Source organism: Stegodyphus dumicola, chromosome 3, assembly GCF_044657685.1.
Source record: "Stegodyphus dumicola isolate Sdum_Otavi_A_Nest chromosome 3, ASM4465768v1".
Lineage (NCBI taxonomy): Eukaryota > Metazoa > Arthropoda > Arachnida > Araneae > Eresidae > Stegodyphus > Stegodyphus dumicola.
Genome location: NC_140770.1, coordinates 21215845 through 21233461, shown reverse-complemented (window position 1 = coordinate 21233461; position 17617 = coordinate 21215845). Strand labels below are relative to the sequence as shown.

General features: G+C 36.7%; 1 protein-coding gene across 1 annotated transcript; it reads left to right on the top strand.

Annotated features, from left to right (window-relative positions):
- Positions 1 to 6106: 6106 nt before the first annotated feature.
- On the top strand, positions 6107 to 17395 carry LOC118200310 (uncharacterized). The gene is made up of 5 exons (XM_085812626.1): positions 6107 to 6543; positions 7273 to 7521; positions 8099 to 8246; positions 15689 to 16753; positions 17250 to 17395. Exons 1-4 carry the CDS (start codon positions 6527 to 6529, stop codon positions 16076 to 16078), a joined length of 804 nt encoding a protein of 267 aa, XP_085668752.1. The 5' UTR covers positions 6107 to 6526; the 3' UTR covers positions 16079 to 16753; positions 17250 to 17395.
- Positions 17396 to 17617: the final 222 nt, after the last annotated feature.

Sequence of the window (17617 nt, the reverse complement as noted above, 5' to 3'; positions counted from 1 at the left end):
AACTAAAATATTATGCGTCTGCCGTGTTACAAAAGGCCTTCACATCGAATATCTGTGCATCTACATAGAAATATGAAGAGTCACACGTTCATATTATATTATATCTGCATCTGCGATATAAATACATTATAGTAGTGACAGGTTTCCTTTCTGTAACATTAGTTTTGATATGCCATGTATTTGAAAAAAAAAAAAAAAAAAAAAAAAAAAAAAAAAAAAAGCTCAAAATTAAACAGGCTAGGCTGAAGAGTTCGGATAGTAGACAGATGGATATGTGCTCTTCGAAGCGTTTGTATAGCCCGACATGACCTATTAGATTTATTAGCAAGAGGTTATGTTTGCCTAGAATTATCGAAACGATTCCAGAGGTAGTTTCGAGAGTTTTTAATGAGACGCATGAACTTCATTACCTATGTCCAAAATTATCGGGATGATTCAAAAGATGAAGATGATTCAAGAATTTTCGATTATGCGCCTGAAGTCCGGAGTTATTGGGACGATTCAAGAGATAGTTTCAAGAATTTTCAATGTTACGCAGTGAACTGTGTACTAAAAAAATTCTGGCAAATTCCGTTGGATGCCACACTGAAATACTGTATCAGTCAGGGCCATCATGAGAGATGCTGATTATTCAAATACCACTGAAATTGCAATCATATTCTTTTTTTTTTTTTTTAAATTTTTCTATACTCGGCATCAGTAAAAGCAGTTAGTCCAAAGTTTGGGGGAAAAATGTTTCACGATTTCTTAGGTTAGGATCGAAAGATTCGATGCCGCTATTAGAAAATGTTGGCAAGGTGAATCATGGCCGCACAAAGCGTCAAGAAGGAAGCGGTAGGCCTAGAGAAGCGACAGAACTTGAAGACTGAGCAATCGTCAGAGCGGCACTCACAGCCCCAGATGCATCATTATCATGGATTATACGTGCAACTAGTGCTTCAGTGACTGCAAGGACCATTCATAGACGGCTCACAGAAAGGGACCTGAGGACACAGCACTCCTTGCGCCGACTACCATTGACCTCTGTACAACGTCAAGCCCATTTGCAGTGGTGTCGATCTCATTTGCACTGGAATGTCACTGACTGGAGTAGAATAGTCTTCAGTGATGAGTCTCGCTTTGAACTGAGCCCAGATGACCAGCGAAGGCGAGTCTGGAGACGCCCCAGACAGCGGTGTGATACCAACCTATCTTCCGGCAGACAGGCCGATAACCAGGAGTGATGGTCTGCGGTGCCATTTCATTTCATAGTAGGACCCCTTTGGTTATCATCCGTCGCAACCTTACAGCATAGCGGTACATCTACGAAATTCTAAAGCGCGTTGTGTTGCCCTTGCCGTCACGCCACCCTGCGCTTACATTGCAGCAAGATAATGCCCGCCCCCACACTGAGCATGTTTCTGCTGCTTGCCTGAGTGCTTGCAGAACATTACCTTGGCCAGCAAGGTCGCCGGATCTCTCTCCTATTGAGCACGTTTGGAGCATTATGGGCAGGGCCCTCCAACCAGCTCGGAATGTTGACGACGCAACGCGCCATTTAGACAGAATTTGGCAAGATATCCCTCAGGAGGACATCCGCACCCTCTATCAATCGATGCCAAGCTGAATAACTGCTTGCATAAGGGCCAGAGATGGACAAACGCGTTACTGACTTTTTCACTTTATAAAGCTCTATCACTTCAATAAATCATCCAATTTTTCTCAAACTGTAATCATCCGAAACGTTGTAATGCAAGTACGAAGATGTCAGTACGCAGATCGAAAACTAATTCTAAGTGGATAGCTCGAGTTGTAGCACATGTGAAGATGACAATGTAAGCTTTTGTAACGGAGTTATTTTTTACGTAGAGTGGTCCAGCAAAATCAATTCCGGTAGTTTCGAAAGGAGATGACTTTTGAATTTGCTCAGCTGGTAGTGGAGCTTCTATCTGTTCACTTCTCTTTTGTTTCAGTACTTTACATGGAAGGCAAGTCTATCACCTTTTTAATGGCTTGTCTTGCTCTTAATATCCAATATTCTGAATGAAACTGAGAAAGTACAATCCAAACACCAAGATGATGCATTTGTAAATGTGTTTGGCGTATCAGTAGGCTTGTAAAATGATGAGAACTTTCCAATAATATGGGATGTTTTTCAGCATGAGATAAATAAGAAAATTGTAGTTGACCACCAAGAAGCATAATATTGTTCTTGAAAAAAGGGCTAGATTGTTTTATCCTTGATTTCGTAGGGAGCGATTTTCCTGTCAACAGAGCTTCATATTCTGAAGGAAAGGATTCTTTCTGAACGGTCTGTATCCAATAAATATGAGCTTGATTCAGTTCTGTAGTATGTAACTCACCCACTAACTTTTCTTGTTTCCTACAGTTGTGAATAAAGCAAAGAATCCAAGATGTTACACGTAACAATCAAACGTAAGAACTGTAGTTTCCAGCCTTTATGATTGGTTGAGTAGATACGATGTGAAGGTTCTGAACTTTTTATTTCTTTGCCTCGAAGTTATGACTGTAATCTTTAGAAATAGTATCAGAATGAGGCCAATAATACACTAAATTCACATTTGATTGGTCACCTTTAAAGGTAACAATGTACAGAACTGAACCATAGGCACGTTCAGATGCGTCACAAAACACATGAATAGCAAAAGGAACATGTGATGAAATGCCTATGCATCGAGGAATTTGAAGGAAGCAAATGTCATCAAGTTCTTTCACAGCTGCATACCATAAAGTTGATAAATTAGCAGGTAGTAATTCATCCTACTTGATTCCAAGAATCCATGTATTTTGGAATAAGATTTTCCCAAGAATAGTAAACGGTGAAAAAAGGCCTAAGGGATCATAAAAACTAGCAATGCAGCGGAGTAACCATTTCATTGTAAGTGGTTTGTCTGTAGAAACAAAGAGGGAAGTCTTGAATGCATGCTTCAAAGTATCAGAAGTTGTATTCCAGCCAATACCTAAGACAGTTGTTTCCTTTTTGTGAGATTTTTCATGTGTTTGTAGTACATCTTGGAGTTTCAAAGAGTTTGTAGCCCATTCTTCCATAGGCAATTTCATTAGAGCCATTAAATTCTTTATCTCGTGATATAGCATTATAATACGTGATTCAGTTTTCATACTAGCAAGAAAGTCATCCATATAGAGATGTTTATCTATTATTGGTGCAGCAATTGGAAATTCTGCGATATGTTTTGCAGCCAATTCTCGTGTCGCAGCACAGAGTAAAAACGGACTGCAAGTAAGGACAAATGGTAAACGAGTAAATATGTAAACAGTTATTTCATCTGTAAAAGTAGTAGGTTGAGATGAATCAGATTTTAATTTGTACCAGAAAAATTTTGTGACGTCCCTATCTTCTTTATGTAGTGACAACTGTAAAAAAGCTTGCTTACAATTACATGTAACAGCGAATTCATGCAATCGAAATCTTAGTAGACAATCAACAGATTCAGGAAGAAGATTCGGGCCAGCTTCCAAGGTATTGTTCAGTGAAATCATTCCTGGAGCATCCGAGGAAGCATCAAACACAATTCTCCACTTGGTTTCAGATTGCGTTTTTTTTCTTACAGCATGATGAGGAAGGTAATATACTGGCTTCTCATTGGATTCATCTATGGAACAAACTTCAACAAGCTTTTGTTCAATGTAATTCAGCATGCATTTGTCATATTGTGTCTTTAACACATCACTAGATACAAGTCTTTTTTGAAGAGAATGAAATCTGTTTTCCGCTATAATTTTGTTTGTAGGCAAAGTGTGACCAATGGTTTTCTAGGTAGAGACACAATTCTTCGATTGTCTTCAGTGCTGTAAGTTTTGTGATATTCTGATAAAATTTCTTCATCTCGAGTAGTCATTTGTCGTTTCTGCGCATCTTGTATCCCTATGGAGTCTAATTCCCAGAAGCGACGTACCTGATCATTTAAATAATCAGTTTTAACTCGTACACAAACTTGATGAACAGAAGTCTTCCCAGCGATTGTAGTATGTGTTCTTGTTCCACTAAGAAACCATCCAAACACTGACGGTAGCATAACAAAAGATTCTGAAAGCTTGATTGGAGCCTCTGCGGAAACAATTTGCCAATAATGATCACCACCAATAAGTATTTCTATGGGCAGTAAAGAGTCATCCGGTGGATCAGCAAGTCTCAATCTTTTCTTCTGAGCAAAGTGAACTATTTCAGGTGGAGCAGTAGGATGTGTAGTATAGGAATTGGAGCTTTCAAATGCGGAGATAAAAAATGCTTGATTGCTCCACACACTTGAAAGTGACAGTTGAACACATATACGTTGTGCTTGTGAAGTAAAAGATTCAAATGCTTGAACTGAAAGTGAGGCAGAACTGACAACTTTAAGCTTAAGTTTTTCAATGAGGTTTGTGTGAACAAAACTTGCTTGGCTACCACCATCTAAAATGCAGCGTGTTAATAGCCTGTGGTGCTAGTAACATACACACGAACAGTTTGCAAATGTGTAAAAATTGTTTTAAGAAAGTTTATATGATTTACAGCACTGTTAGTTATCCGCAGTTGATTGTTTTCAACAGGAGGACAAATAGAAACATGATGCCTTTTCTTGCATTTAGTACACCGCACAGTATTTTTTCTTGGGCAGTTTGAAACTCTAGGACCACGGTTAGTACATAGAAAGCAGCGACTTGAAGTTTTAAGTTTCTGAACACGAGTATCATAATCTGTAACAGTTTCATAATATTGAGGCCAATGTCCTGTAGTATCACAAAATGAACAAAATGGTGAAATTTTCTTACCTTTGTTTACTGTTTTGGAATTGATATTAAAATTTTCTACAGTGCACTTTACAGTGTGATCAGAAAAAGACAAACCTTTAACTCTTTGTGCTGCAACTACACCTTCCACTTCTTCTGCCAAGAACTGCATCAATCTAGTAATATAACCTTCATTTAGTTTTTCACGTTTGGCATAGATAATCCAGCGGCAACAGATATCATTGGGGAATGCACGAATAATTTTTGGCACTAGGATTCTACCGTATGCTTCAATATTTTCACCCAGAGCAGTTAAAGCTTGAATTCTTCTGTTACATTCTATGTAAAGATCATTTAAATGCGTAGGAGATGGGACTTGAATAACGTTTAAATGTTCTAAGTAATCTAAGTGTGATTGGATAATTCGATCTTCATTTCAGTATCTTTTCCTCCAACAATTTTTTTGTTGTTTCATAGGTGTCTCCTATTACACTCATTCCATCAACAAGGCGTTTAGCTTCACCATCTAAATAACCTCTGAGGAAAACATGTTTATCAATAACAGAAAGATGTGGATTGGCATCTACAGAAGATTTAAACTGTTCCCAAAAACATTGCCACTGTTCAATTTCTCCTGTAAATGATTGTAGTTTAATTGCTGGCAATTTAACTGTATATGGTTGAGTCACAGGCACTGTAGTAGGAGGGTCGCCAAATGTCATCGCTAAATCATTGGTATCCATATTCGATGCAGTAACATTATTTACAGTTGGCGATTTTATTTTGAATAATTTTTCGTGCTTTGAAAATTTCGGATTCACCAATATCTACGTAGTTTTCACATTGCAAATTATCACTTTCATATTCATCGTCAGAAAGGAAGTTGTGAATTTCGTAATCTATTAGTTTCATATCATTTAAAGCAGTTGTTAAGCGATTACAAATATATTCAACTTTCTCAATTGAAAAATCATCGTTCAAAGTATCAATTTCAGTAGAAAAGCAAGAAACATTACTTCGCACGGCTTTCCGCTTTCGTTTCAGTTGCATCATTTTGTCTACAGCTTCAACGGTCGGCGCCATTGCCCGAGTAGAAAAGAACAAAAACAAAACTAAGTTTTAATGTCGCAAGTAAAATAATTCAGCAAGAATAATCCAACAGTAGGAAGTATGAGTTCAAGGTCCTGTTTCGTAAATGGTTTTTTCGGCACCACATATTAGGAGATAGTATTTTATACTTATTTATTTACTAATATAAATATGAAGAATAGAATAAGCAAAAGACATTTATGAATACAAAAACGTAAGTGATGCCATTCACAAAAAGGGTAATGTTATTTTTAATAGTTCGCTCGCTTTGCCGCAACAGAGTGTATTTTCACAATTGGCGATTGTAATGACCGATAGAGGGCGTTTCAAATTCGTCTGCAACTGTGACCTGAAGTCTTAGTTGTTTTTTACTTAGCTGCTGTAGAAGCTCTAGTATTACGATGAATAAAAAACTGCAGATTTCAACAATTTTGGGATTTATACAATGTACCAGTTCGAGTAATTGTATAAAAAAAGGGTAAGCAATTTTGGCTTCGAAACGACTGATAATGTGCGGTATTAAGGCCCGGAAAGATGAAGAAATCGCGATACAAGCATTATATGTCTTCAATCTAGTTCGACTTCTTCACCGCCATACGTGGTTAATGGAGTATTCATTGAAAATGAAAGCAGATGGAAAATTAAGTCCTTTCATTGTAGCTGCAAAGCTGGAGCAGGAGAATCTTGCAAACATTGTGTTTCTGTTATGTTATTCTGCCATGAGTAAGTAAGATTTAATAATTTTGAATTAGTCAAATGAGTTATGTTTTTCACTCAGCTATTGTTTTCTATTCATTAAACAAGCAAATAACCGTTCTTGATATAAAATTTATGTTATCTAGTATCAGTATTTGCATTGATTAGATATTTTAACTAATTAAAATATGTATTTTTTACATGCTGTGATTTTATATATTATAAAATTTGTCATCAAAATGGATAATTTGAGATAAATCCAATAACAACGTGGTCAAAGATATTTGTACTTTTCTGCTATTAGGACCGGATTCAGAAATGTAGGTACATATGTATGTATATTTCTGACCAGTTTCAGAAATGTAGATAAATATTTGTACATACGTGCATGCATAATACATGCATAATAAAATTATTTTTATATCATTTCTCGATATATTATCTGTATAAAATTGAAAGTCAGTAGCAGCAATAGATGCCTTTCCCGAATAACTTGTGTGGGAAAATAGAAAAATTAGGTCTAAAATTACTGCATGTTGTCTTCTCGTAAAATTTTAAATTTCTTTCTGTATTAATTTACTTTTCCTCCTAAAATTTAAAATTTTATATTTTATTTAAAGAATTAATTTTTATGCAATTTCCCCAATGAAAGATAGATATTTCTATTATATTTTAATGGAAATAAATAGTTCATGACAGTTTTTATAAAATTAAAATCGAGGAAATAATTGTACCAACATACTTTAATTTGTGCAGGAACGATATTAATGAGCTGGAGAATTTATCTGCCACAGATATGAAATGCAGTTGGAACACTAGGAAGTATAAGCATTTATATACTCCTGTTCCTGTGCAGGATTTCTGTCATGTGAAAACACCTCCAGAGCACAGTTTCTGTGAAGTGAAAAAGAAAAAGGTACATGAAGAAATATGCAAATTCTTCAAAGACTCTGCATATGCAAAACATCGGGCAAGGTTTCTCGAAAAGAAAGAACTAACAGAAATGTAAGTATGATGCATATCAAATAAAAATATATTTGTAACACTAATGAATATGAACATGATTTAGAAATAAGTTCAACTATTTTAATGATAACAATTATTTATCAAATAAGTGTAAAAGACTTTCAGAATACAAGATTACATAAATTTTATTATGTATAAATAACACTCTCAATATACTAGTTTTTATGATAAAAATAACAGAAAAACAGTTCGGACATTAATGCTATTTCCTGTAACAAAACTGTGTGGCCTAATTTTAAATGTCATAATTTTTTCTTTAAAGATACTATTCTAAATACTTTTCACATTTTATGTTTGAAATTAAAAGTGAAACAAAATCACATTTTTTACATAAGTTGTGCTGCAGTCAAGAGCCAAAACAAAAAATTTTCGAAAGATCACTTGTTTTAAAAAATGTATTTAAATATGTCTAACAGTATGTAATTTTAATATAAACGTAGAAATATAAGATGTAGAAAATACCTCCTATTAATTAACTGAAATGATTCCATCTCAAAATAGTTCAAAGATATGAAGAAATGTTCAGTTTCATTTGTTAACTTTTTTTCTCTTACAGGCCAAATTTGAATGCAGATAACAATATCAATGTCTGTAACGTAGATTTAGTTGGTACATTAATTAAAGTTTTTGAAAAGAATTTGATTCCGATGTGTAAGTTCGATCTTCAGCCAGAACCACAACAATTCTTTGCTGAAAATGTACAAGTAAGTACAGTAATTTGCTTAGTAGTTTATACAATAAATATGTTTCTTTAAACATTTTTTATTTTTCTTCACTAATTTCTCAGTGCTATAAATACTGAATGTCTCCTATAAGGACAATAAAATGATAATAAAAAAGTCTATTAAAAATTCTATATCTGTTTTCAGTTTTATCTATTTTCAGCAGATACAGTAGAATTCTTTTAATTGTCAGTAACTTGTAATTCTCGATAAGGCTTTTTTTTTTTTTAGATAATTGAATATATATTTCTAGAACTTACATGTTCTTACTTTATAATGCCATCTGTAGAAACAGAGGCCCACCAGCACCCGCGAGGTAAAATTGCTGAACCCTGGTTGTTCCGACCGACTTTGATTCCAGGGTGTTCTGCATAGGTGTTTTTGTGGTTTTTCCTATGTGTAATCTGTATGCGAGCCAGTTTTCCTTAGAAAGTCCTCCACGAAGGCATCCCTTTCCCTAGGCAGATAGCCCTTGTGTGCTTTACCGTAACTAAATAAACCAAACCTGTAGAAACTGCAGCATGTGAAGTCTGTCTATCATGTTTCTGATTGTGGTCATGTCAGCCACTATTAAATAAATAATAATCAAAACTCGTACAGATTACTTAAAACACACACATGATTTAATATTAAAAAAAATTAAACAACATTTTAAACTTATAATATTTATTATCAAATGAAAGTTATGAATTTCTTGGTATGATGTCATATAATTTCAAATATCTGCCTGTTTATAAGACAGTAAGTGTAATTTAAAAAAAATTCCTGTGTATTCGATGAAGTTTTATAACATCATGTGTTGACATAGATAAGCATTTCTAAGCAAACTTTATAAAAGCCTGAAATCCTTCGTCATCTTCATTACATGTAACTTACTCTACATGTTGTGTACATGTCAAGCGTGATGGAAACAGAATTTTGTACATCAAGCCAAACCTACACCTCCTCTTCACTAAGTTTCTCCGCCCTCAGGGGCTCACTTTTGTGAGTACGGGTGTGGCAATCCCGAGGTACCCTAGCCCTTCAGGGGATCATCTTCTTGGTGAGACGGGTGTCACGATCCTGGAGCCCCAGTGATCTATCCTCTTTTCCGTCTCCTCTCCTCTTGGCTGGATCTTTTTCCCTTCCCTTGTGGTTTCTCTCTACGGAGTTTGGGGCTTGTCACGAGAGGCTGGAACAGACCTTGTCTCTAGTTCTCGAGTGGCGAGAAAACTGCCCACGTATTTGCCGTGCGTGGAGACCCGTGTCGCTGGAAAGGAGGGTCCTGGTAGTTGAGGGGCGAGGTACTGTCCCCAACACACTGCTTTGGCCTCTGCTTCAGCTAAACGGGAGGCACCTTAGTCGTCCTCACGGGTGTCAATCGGCTGGTCACTAGTCCTTGTGTCAGTGGCTTGGGGTCAAGCTCTCGGGAAAGCCGACTGTGGGGCTTCAGTTTGCGTATAGGTCCGGCTAGCCCTAACACAGGAATCTGTGTTCCCTTGTTGGGCTCCGTGGTGGGCGGGGCCGTCGGACCCGAATCTTTTCTTATTTCAATATGGCTAATTCTCAACTTTTTCTGATCAAAGACTTCGAAGTCACTCCAGTCTCTCAACCTAGTTCTGAAACGTCCACTACTAAACCAGTCACTCAACCTAGCTCTGAACCACCTACTAATAAACCAATCATTCAACCTAGTTCTGAAAAGTCTACTACTAAACCAGTCACTCAATCTAGTTCTGAAAATTCTGCAAAAAAATTACGGACAGATGCAAATAAAAAAAATCATAACAATAGTCCCCGTTTCCTAGTCATCTCTAGTCCTTCTGGCGAAATGCATAAGATGTCTCCTTTCGTGATTAACAAATACATCCAGTCTTGTATTGGTGAGCCGAGAAATATAAAGCGTCTCCGCTCCGGAGACTTCCTTATTGATACAATCTCAGCCACCCAGTCTGCTTCTTTACTTCAAATAAGTAAACTTGGGCAAGCGAATGTCAATGTAACAGCACATAAGACACTGAATTATTGTCGTGGCGTTATATCGGAATTCGACCTTCTGTATGTTCCTGAAGAAGAGATCGCTTCCCAGCTATCCGACCAAAATGTCTGCGGTGCTAGGCGGATCAAGATGCGTAAGGAAGGTAAGTTGATCGATACGAAACACGTGATCCTTACCTTCAACACGCCTGATCTGCCTAAGAATATTAAGGCCGGATATTTAAATTGTCCCGTAAGACCTTATATTCCCAACCCTATGCGATGCTTCCAATGCCAGCGTTTCGGCCATTCTAAGACGTCTTGTCGTGGCAGCCTCACATGCGCCCGATGCTCACAGATTGGCCACGATTCTGAAAATTGTACCGCTGCGCCTCTTTGTATAAATTGCAAGGGTGAGCACCCAGCATTTTCACGCCTCTGTCCAAAATGGAAATTGGAAAAAGAAGTGCAGACTGCAAAGGTTACGAGGAACATCTCATATGCCGAAGCCAGAAGATTAGTCCAAAGCACACAGCTACGGCCAAATACATCTTACGCCAATGCTCTTAAAAAATCTCGCTCAGTTGCGACCCAAACATCAGTTAGTATGCAGACGCCACCAAACAAAACTCAACAGACTACAAACAACAAGAAGAAAGAAAACCCAACCCATACAGTACAAAATAAAGAAATAGTAATTCAAAGCAAACCCAAAACTACCATACGAAAAGAAACAAATAAAAATAGAAGTTCCAGCAATAGCTCTCTTGATGGAATGGTTTCTGAATCTGCGGATTCAGACGGTATGGAAGTAGAAGAGGGTCTGGAAGTTCCCAAGCATCTACTTCCACGAAAAACCAAACAAGAGCACAGAAAGAACAAAAACTATTCATAATGGCCACGCTCGTATCATGGAACTGTCGTGGTTTCCACCGAAATCTGCTCGACATCAAAGCTATAATCAATGTTCATCAACCTTTATGCTTCGCAATACAGGAAACAAATCTAAAACCGGAACAACAAGCAAAACTTCGGAGGTTTTCTTTCGTCAGGAAAGACAACATTGCAGGTGAGCGTGCCAGTGGAGGTGTAGGTCTCCTCTCCTCACTGGATTATCCCTCAAATGTGCTTTCTTTGACGACATCCCTCCAAGTTGTCGCTACTCAAACAAATTTTGATTTTGTTGCTACAGTCGTTTCTCTGTATTTGCCTCCAAATGAGCATATTGATCAGCAAGATTTAAATGGTCTTTTAGAGCAGCTGCCTGAGCCTTTCATCATAATAGGAGATTTTAACGGCCATAGTCCGCTCTGGGGTAGTAAGGATACTGATTGCCGAGGAAGACAAATTGAGCAGATGATCGAAGATCATAGCCTTTGTCTCCTCAATAATGGGCAAGATACTTACTTCCATGAGCCTTCAAAAACATTCCATGCTCTCGACCTTGCCATCTGTTCACCATCTCTGTTGCCTTTTTGCAATTTTAATGTGGGTAAAGATCTTTACAACAGTGATCATTATCCCATTCTTGTGTCTCTTGCACGAAGAGGAGCAAACCCCATGTCGAGATCCCCTCGATTCATACTGGACAGGGCAGACTGGGAACTCTTCTCTTCCATTGCAGAGCTCACAGATGAAATGGTAGAAGATGCGCATATCGATGACGCTGTTGAAGCTGTTACTAATACTATTATTCAGGCAGCTATGCTCTCCATTCCTAGAACATCAGGAAAACTACTAAAATATTCAAAACCATGGTGGAATCGCGACTGTCATGAAGCACTGAAAAAACAGAAAAAAGCATGGGGTATTTTTCGTAGATATCCTACTCTGCGAAACCTCATAGCTTTTAAAAGAGCCAAAGCAAATGCACGAAAAGTAAGAAGGCAGAGCCAGAGGGATTCCTGGATTTCATATGTGTCGTCAATAACATCCTCCACGCCTAGCAAGCGGGTTTGGGAAAGAGTTCGAAAAGCATGCGGCATATATAAAGACCACTCACTTTCCTTTTTGGAAAAAGATGGCCGAGTGATTAGCTCCATAGAAGAAATTGCGAATACTATCGGTGAGACATTTGCTTCCGTTTCTTCCAGCAGAAACTATACACCTGCATTTCTTTCTATGAAGCAGCACTCTGAAATAAATCCCATCGCATTCAACTCTTCCAAATCTGAGCCTTACAATAGAGACTTTACTATGCTTGAATTAAGGAGTGCTTTATTGCAGACACATAGGTCTTCTCCGGGTCTTGATGGAGTGAATTATGAAATGCTAAAGCATCTGTCCTGTAAGTCACTGAATGCCCTTCTCACTCTTTACAATAGGGTGTGGAAGGAGCATGCCTTTCCCAGTGCATGGAGGAGAGCTATTGTCATTCCTATTCCTAAGCCAGGGAAAGATCCAAGGAATCCCTCCAACTATCGGACAATTGCCCTTACGAGTTGCCTCTGCAAACTGTTTGAAAAGATGGTAAACAGCCGCCTAGTCTACTTCTTGGAAAAGAATATTATATCGCCTTATCAGAGTGGTTTTCGAAAGGGAAGAACAACTGTAGATAACATGCTCCTCTTAGAGACATCTATTCAAAAAGCATTTGTAAGAAGAAGCCACCTTGTCTCGATATTCTTCGACATTGAAAAAGCTTATGATAAGGCATGGAGATACGGTATACTCCGGGATCTTCACGAGAGTGGCTTGCGCGGCAACCTACCAATTTTCATTCAAAATTTCTTGAACACTAGAACTTTTCAAGTAAGAATTGGCTCTGTTTTTTCGGATGTTTTTAAACAGGAAGAGGGTGTGCCTCAAGGCTGTGTGCTCAGTGTAATCCTGTTTAGTTTAAAAATAAATTCTGTACTAAAAGAACTTCCTCCCACCATCTTGGGATCTCTATATGTTGATGATCTGCAGATTAGCTGTCGAGGAGCAGACATGAGATATGTAGAGAGGCAACTGCAGATGGCTCTGAATAAGATCCAAGAATGGTCAGACAAACAGGGATTTACATTTTCGAAACAGAAAACTGTGTGCGTGTACTTTTGTAGGAAGCGAGGTCTCCATCCTGAACCTGAGTTATATTTGAATGGTACAATTATTCCAGTTGCGCCTGAAGTAAAATTTTTAGGAGTGATTTTCGACCGAAAATTGACTTTCCTTTCTCATGTTTTAAACCTGAGAAAGAAGTGTCTAAAAACACTAAATATTTTAAAAGTGTTGGCGAACACGTCCTGGGGTGCAGAGCGTTGCTCCATGCTTCGCATTGACAGAGCGCTCGTCCGCTCTAAACTGGACTATGGCTCAGTTGTGTATGGATCCGCTCGGTCATCTGTTTTGTTAAAACTGGATCCTGTTCACCATCAAGGTCTGCGGATTTGTTCAGGAGCATTGAGGACTTCTCCTGTGCAGAGCCTATATGTTGACTGTAACGAACCATCACTTTATCTGAGGCATGAGCAATTGTCCCTTTTACAATATTTTAATATCTTATCCCAACCTGAACATCCCAAATAAGCTGTGCTTACTTGATAATGAGTGTAACACATTATTTGAAACACGTCCATCCTGTGTTCCTACTTTCCCTTTAAGAGTTCGCCCTGTCATTGAGGAACTCTCCCTCTCTGATATGCGCCCCCAAGCAGTACAGAACTTTGAAATCCCACCTTGGGAAAATTCACGGATTCAGCTTCTTGATGTTTTCAAACATCACGTGAAGGCAAGCACTAACGAGATCGTTTATAGACAACTCTTTGCTGAGCACAGGCACAAATATAGCAGTTATTATCCGATATATACAGATGGATCAAAGACAAATGATCATGTTGGGATGGCTTTTGTATTTGAAAATTACATAGAGGGCAGATGCCTGCACCATGCTTTCTCAGTCCTAACATCTGAACTGACTGCTATATATTATGGTCTTTTGTATATCTCAAAGGTCTGCCACAAAAAGTTCATAGTTTACACAGACTCGTATAGTGCTCTTAAATCCTTGGAAGCTTTTCCCAACACGCAGAATCCTGTGGTAGTGGATGTTCTCAAAATTCATATAAATTTAACGATTCGAGGTTATGAAGTCCTGTACTGCTGGGTTCCTGGACATGTTGGAATAAAAGGAAATGAGCTTGCAGATATCGCAGCCAAATCTGCTGTTGAACTGTCCAGTCGCCTTATCCCTTTTAGAGATATCTGCAATGTCATCAAGGGAAAGGTCCGAAAAAAATGGCAGCAATTTTGGGATGTTCAGCATCACAACAAGTTGAGAAACGTCAAGCCTAGAATTGAGCATTGGGATATTGTTGGAAATCGTAAGGAGGACGTTCTTTTGACTCGCCTCAGAATTGGTCACACTCGAGTCACACATAACTATCTTCTCAAAGCTGAAAATGAGCCTGTTTGTTTTGATTGTAATGTTTGTTTATCTGTTCGTCATATTTTAATTGAGTGTCCATGTTTTAATAGTCTTCGCCAGAAATATTTTAATAGCTGTGACTTACCTCTCGACCGTTTAATCGGAAGAGAGGTGAATTGTAATTTATTTTATTATTTAAAAGAGATTGGCTTTTATTACCAAATGTAATTTGTTTTGAAGACTGTGTCTTGAATTTTAATATGTGCTTTTTAACTTGTGTTTATATGACTTCATCCTCTGGATTTGGTACATTTATCTACTTGTTTTTATTGATTGAATTTTAATGTCATCAATTGTAATCATCCCATCTTGTGTTTGGCGCGTCATAACCATCTCTGGTTTTTGCGCCATAATCACTCACTCACTAAGTTTCTCCAAATATGTAACTAAATCTAAGATATTCGCGATAGGCACCAAACATGTTTTAACACCAATAGAATTGTCCTCACTCGACTGAACTTCTACAAATATGCTCATAGAGCAAAATTTACACTAACAGCAACCTAATTTTTTTACACCTTTCCAAATAAGAAACAAAATTAATTTGTCATCTTTTTAGTGTGACCTGTTTCTGGAAATTATGGACACTACCTTTACAGCTTGCACACAGAAACATAAAAAGGGATCAATATTTCATTTTTACATTCTAGAAAATCCCTCGATCCATTATTTGGATAAGGCTTATTACTTTGGGTGGCTGAATTGAAATATAAATGTTTTCCTGTAGAAACTGCAGCATGTGTATACTTGTTAATCTCCAGCTTGTTATACCATCAATTAATTTCTTTACCTCATAGGGCTAATTTTCGGATTTAAATTTAGATCTTCAAAAGTGCTGTTATTTTCATATTTCCAGCTAAGAGAAATTTTACTCTTTATCTAATAACAAGGAATGTCAATACTTTTAAACATATGTTTATCATATGCTATATTTTATATATTTTAAAAGAAATTATCATTGAATAAACCGTAGATATAAAAACATATAGCTTGATATTTTTGTAGTTTGTGCATTACATTTCTTTTCAGAATTTTAAACTAAATAATTTTATAATTTCAGGTTACTAAAGATGAAGCAAAAAATTTTGCATTATCTACAATTAATCAAGATTCAAAGTCATGGCTTTGTGAAAAGCAGAAAAGAATAACAAGTAGTGTATGTTATGAAATATTTACATACTCTAAAAACAAAAGTCCCGACTGGAGTACCAAAATAAATAGGCTTCTTAATTCTGATTTTAGAGGCAACCTGGCTACTTTTTATGGTTTGAAATTTGAAGATGCAGTAAGAAATGCATACATAAAAAGCTGTGGTGATTCAGTAAGCAAATGTGGACTAATTGTACACCCAGAAGCTCCTTTTTTTGGTTATAGTTCTGATGGAATAATTTTATGCAAAAATGGAGATGTTAAGATACTTGAGATAAAATGTCCCATTCAAGGAAGCTAAAAACCTGCTTTAGAAATCATTCATGATCTGAATTATTTAACAGCTGATAAATCAAAATATGCACTAAAGAAAAAACACAAATTTTATGGCCAAGTGCAGCTTGGCATGTACTTAACTGGTATCAACATATGCGATTTTATTATATTCTCATCTTTTGATAACAGTTTCGTAAAAATAATTGTAGAGAAAGATATTGATTTCATAAAAAATATGATATCTATCCTACATGTTTCATATTTTGACCACATATTGCCAATAATTGTCCAACATTTTCAAAATATGCATTAAAGCATTAGCTTATTTACCAAAAGATGAAAGGGAAATAGGTCTACCGGAGAACCCGCCCAGAAAGGGGTAACGCACCTGTTGGTTTCGTATAGCAAGTGTTATCGTGTACTGTGAAAGTGGAATTTATGGAAAAGGCGAGTGTAAACAAGAAAGACAATACAAACTGTTGTGTACCTCAGTGTGCTTCAAAAGGTTCTAAAAACCCAGAATTAAGTTTCCATAAATTTCCGAATGCAAAGAGTAGACTAAGAAAGCTTTGCTTTGGATCTAATGTTCTCATTAGCCGAAGAGACGAATGGATAAGGGTGCTTCGTATTGGAAAATCTGTTTCATCACGAATGTGTGTATGTTCCAAGCACTTTACACCAAGTGATTATAATTTGCTACGTAAGTATATTCCATATTTCCTGTAGGTATATTACTGTAACATCCCTATTTGCGTTTTAGAAGTTTATAAATGTTTTCATTCGAAAGGTTATAAATTCTGTTTAGGGAAAGTATGTGAAATATTAATGTCAACTTTAAAGGTCATATTGCTTTGAATTCGGCTTGTTAATGACTTTATTCGAGTTCCATGAAAGATGCATGAAGAACATATCATAGGCATTCTGTTGACAGAAAATTTTGTGAGGCTGACTCAGGATTACAATTCTATTCTAAATTAAATATACTGCCTTGCCATGTAATCTGCATCATTAAAAGATAAGATTTTTAAGACTGTCAAATCATGTTTTATTGTCTTAAAAATTATATACAAAATCTCTGTAAAAAATCAGTGTTTGAAATATGTAAGAAGCAGTTATGTAATATTTTATGCAGTATTATCTTAGTTTGTTTTAATTGCAAACTTAAATGTGAAACATAATATTTATTTTTCTTTCAGCTAATATGTCACAAAGACCACGATTAAAACCGTCAGCAGTACCAAGTTTTTTTTTGCCCGTTTTGTTAACAGAAACAGTTGAAAAAAATTTATTGAAACACGAAAAGGCTGTGAGAAGACAAACTCGCTATGAGGAAATTAAAAGGTATGTGTGTGTATAATATACATACGATAATATACAAATTGTTAAAGACGCAGTTCTTGATTTCTTCTTGACTTTGCAGTTATTGCGCAAGTATTAGAAAAACTTGTTTTTGATTTCAATGAATTTTAGTTCAGTAAATTTATATATATATATAAAATATTATTACGACTTTGATTTTTTGTCTGTTGTAATCTTGCATGATCAGACATATACAATAAACTTA

What these genes read in the sequence shown, in the direction of transcription:
- LOC118200310 (XM_085812626.1), top strand. An exon ending in AAGAAAGAACTAACAGAAAT is followed by an intron (nt 7,522 to 8,098) that starts GTAAGTATGATG and finishes TTTCTCTTACAG; the next exon opens with GCCAAATTTGAATGCAGATA. An exon ending in TCTTTGCTGAAAATGTACAA is followed by an intron (nt 8,247 to 15,688) that starts GTAAGTACAGTA and finishes TTATAATTTCAG; the next exon opens with GTTACTAAAGATGAAGCAAA.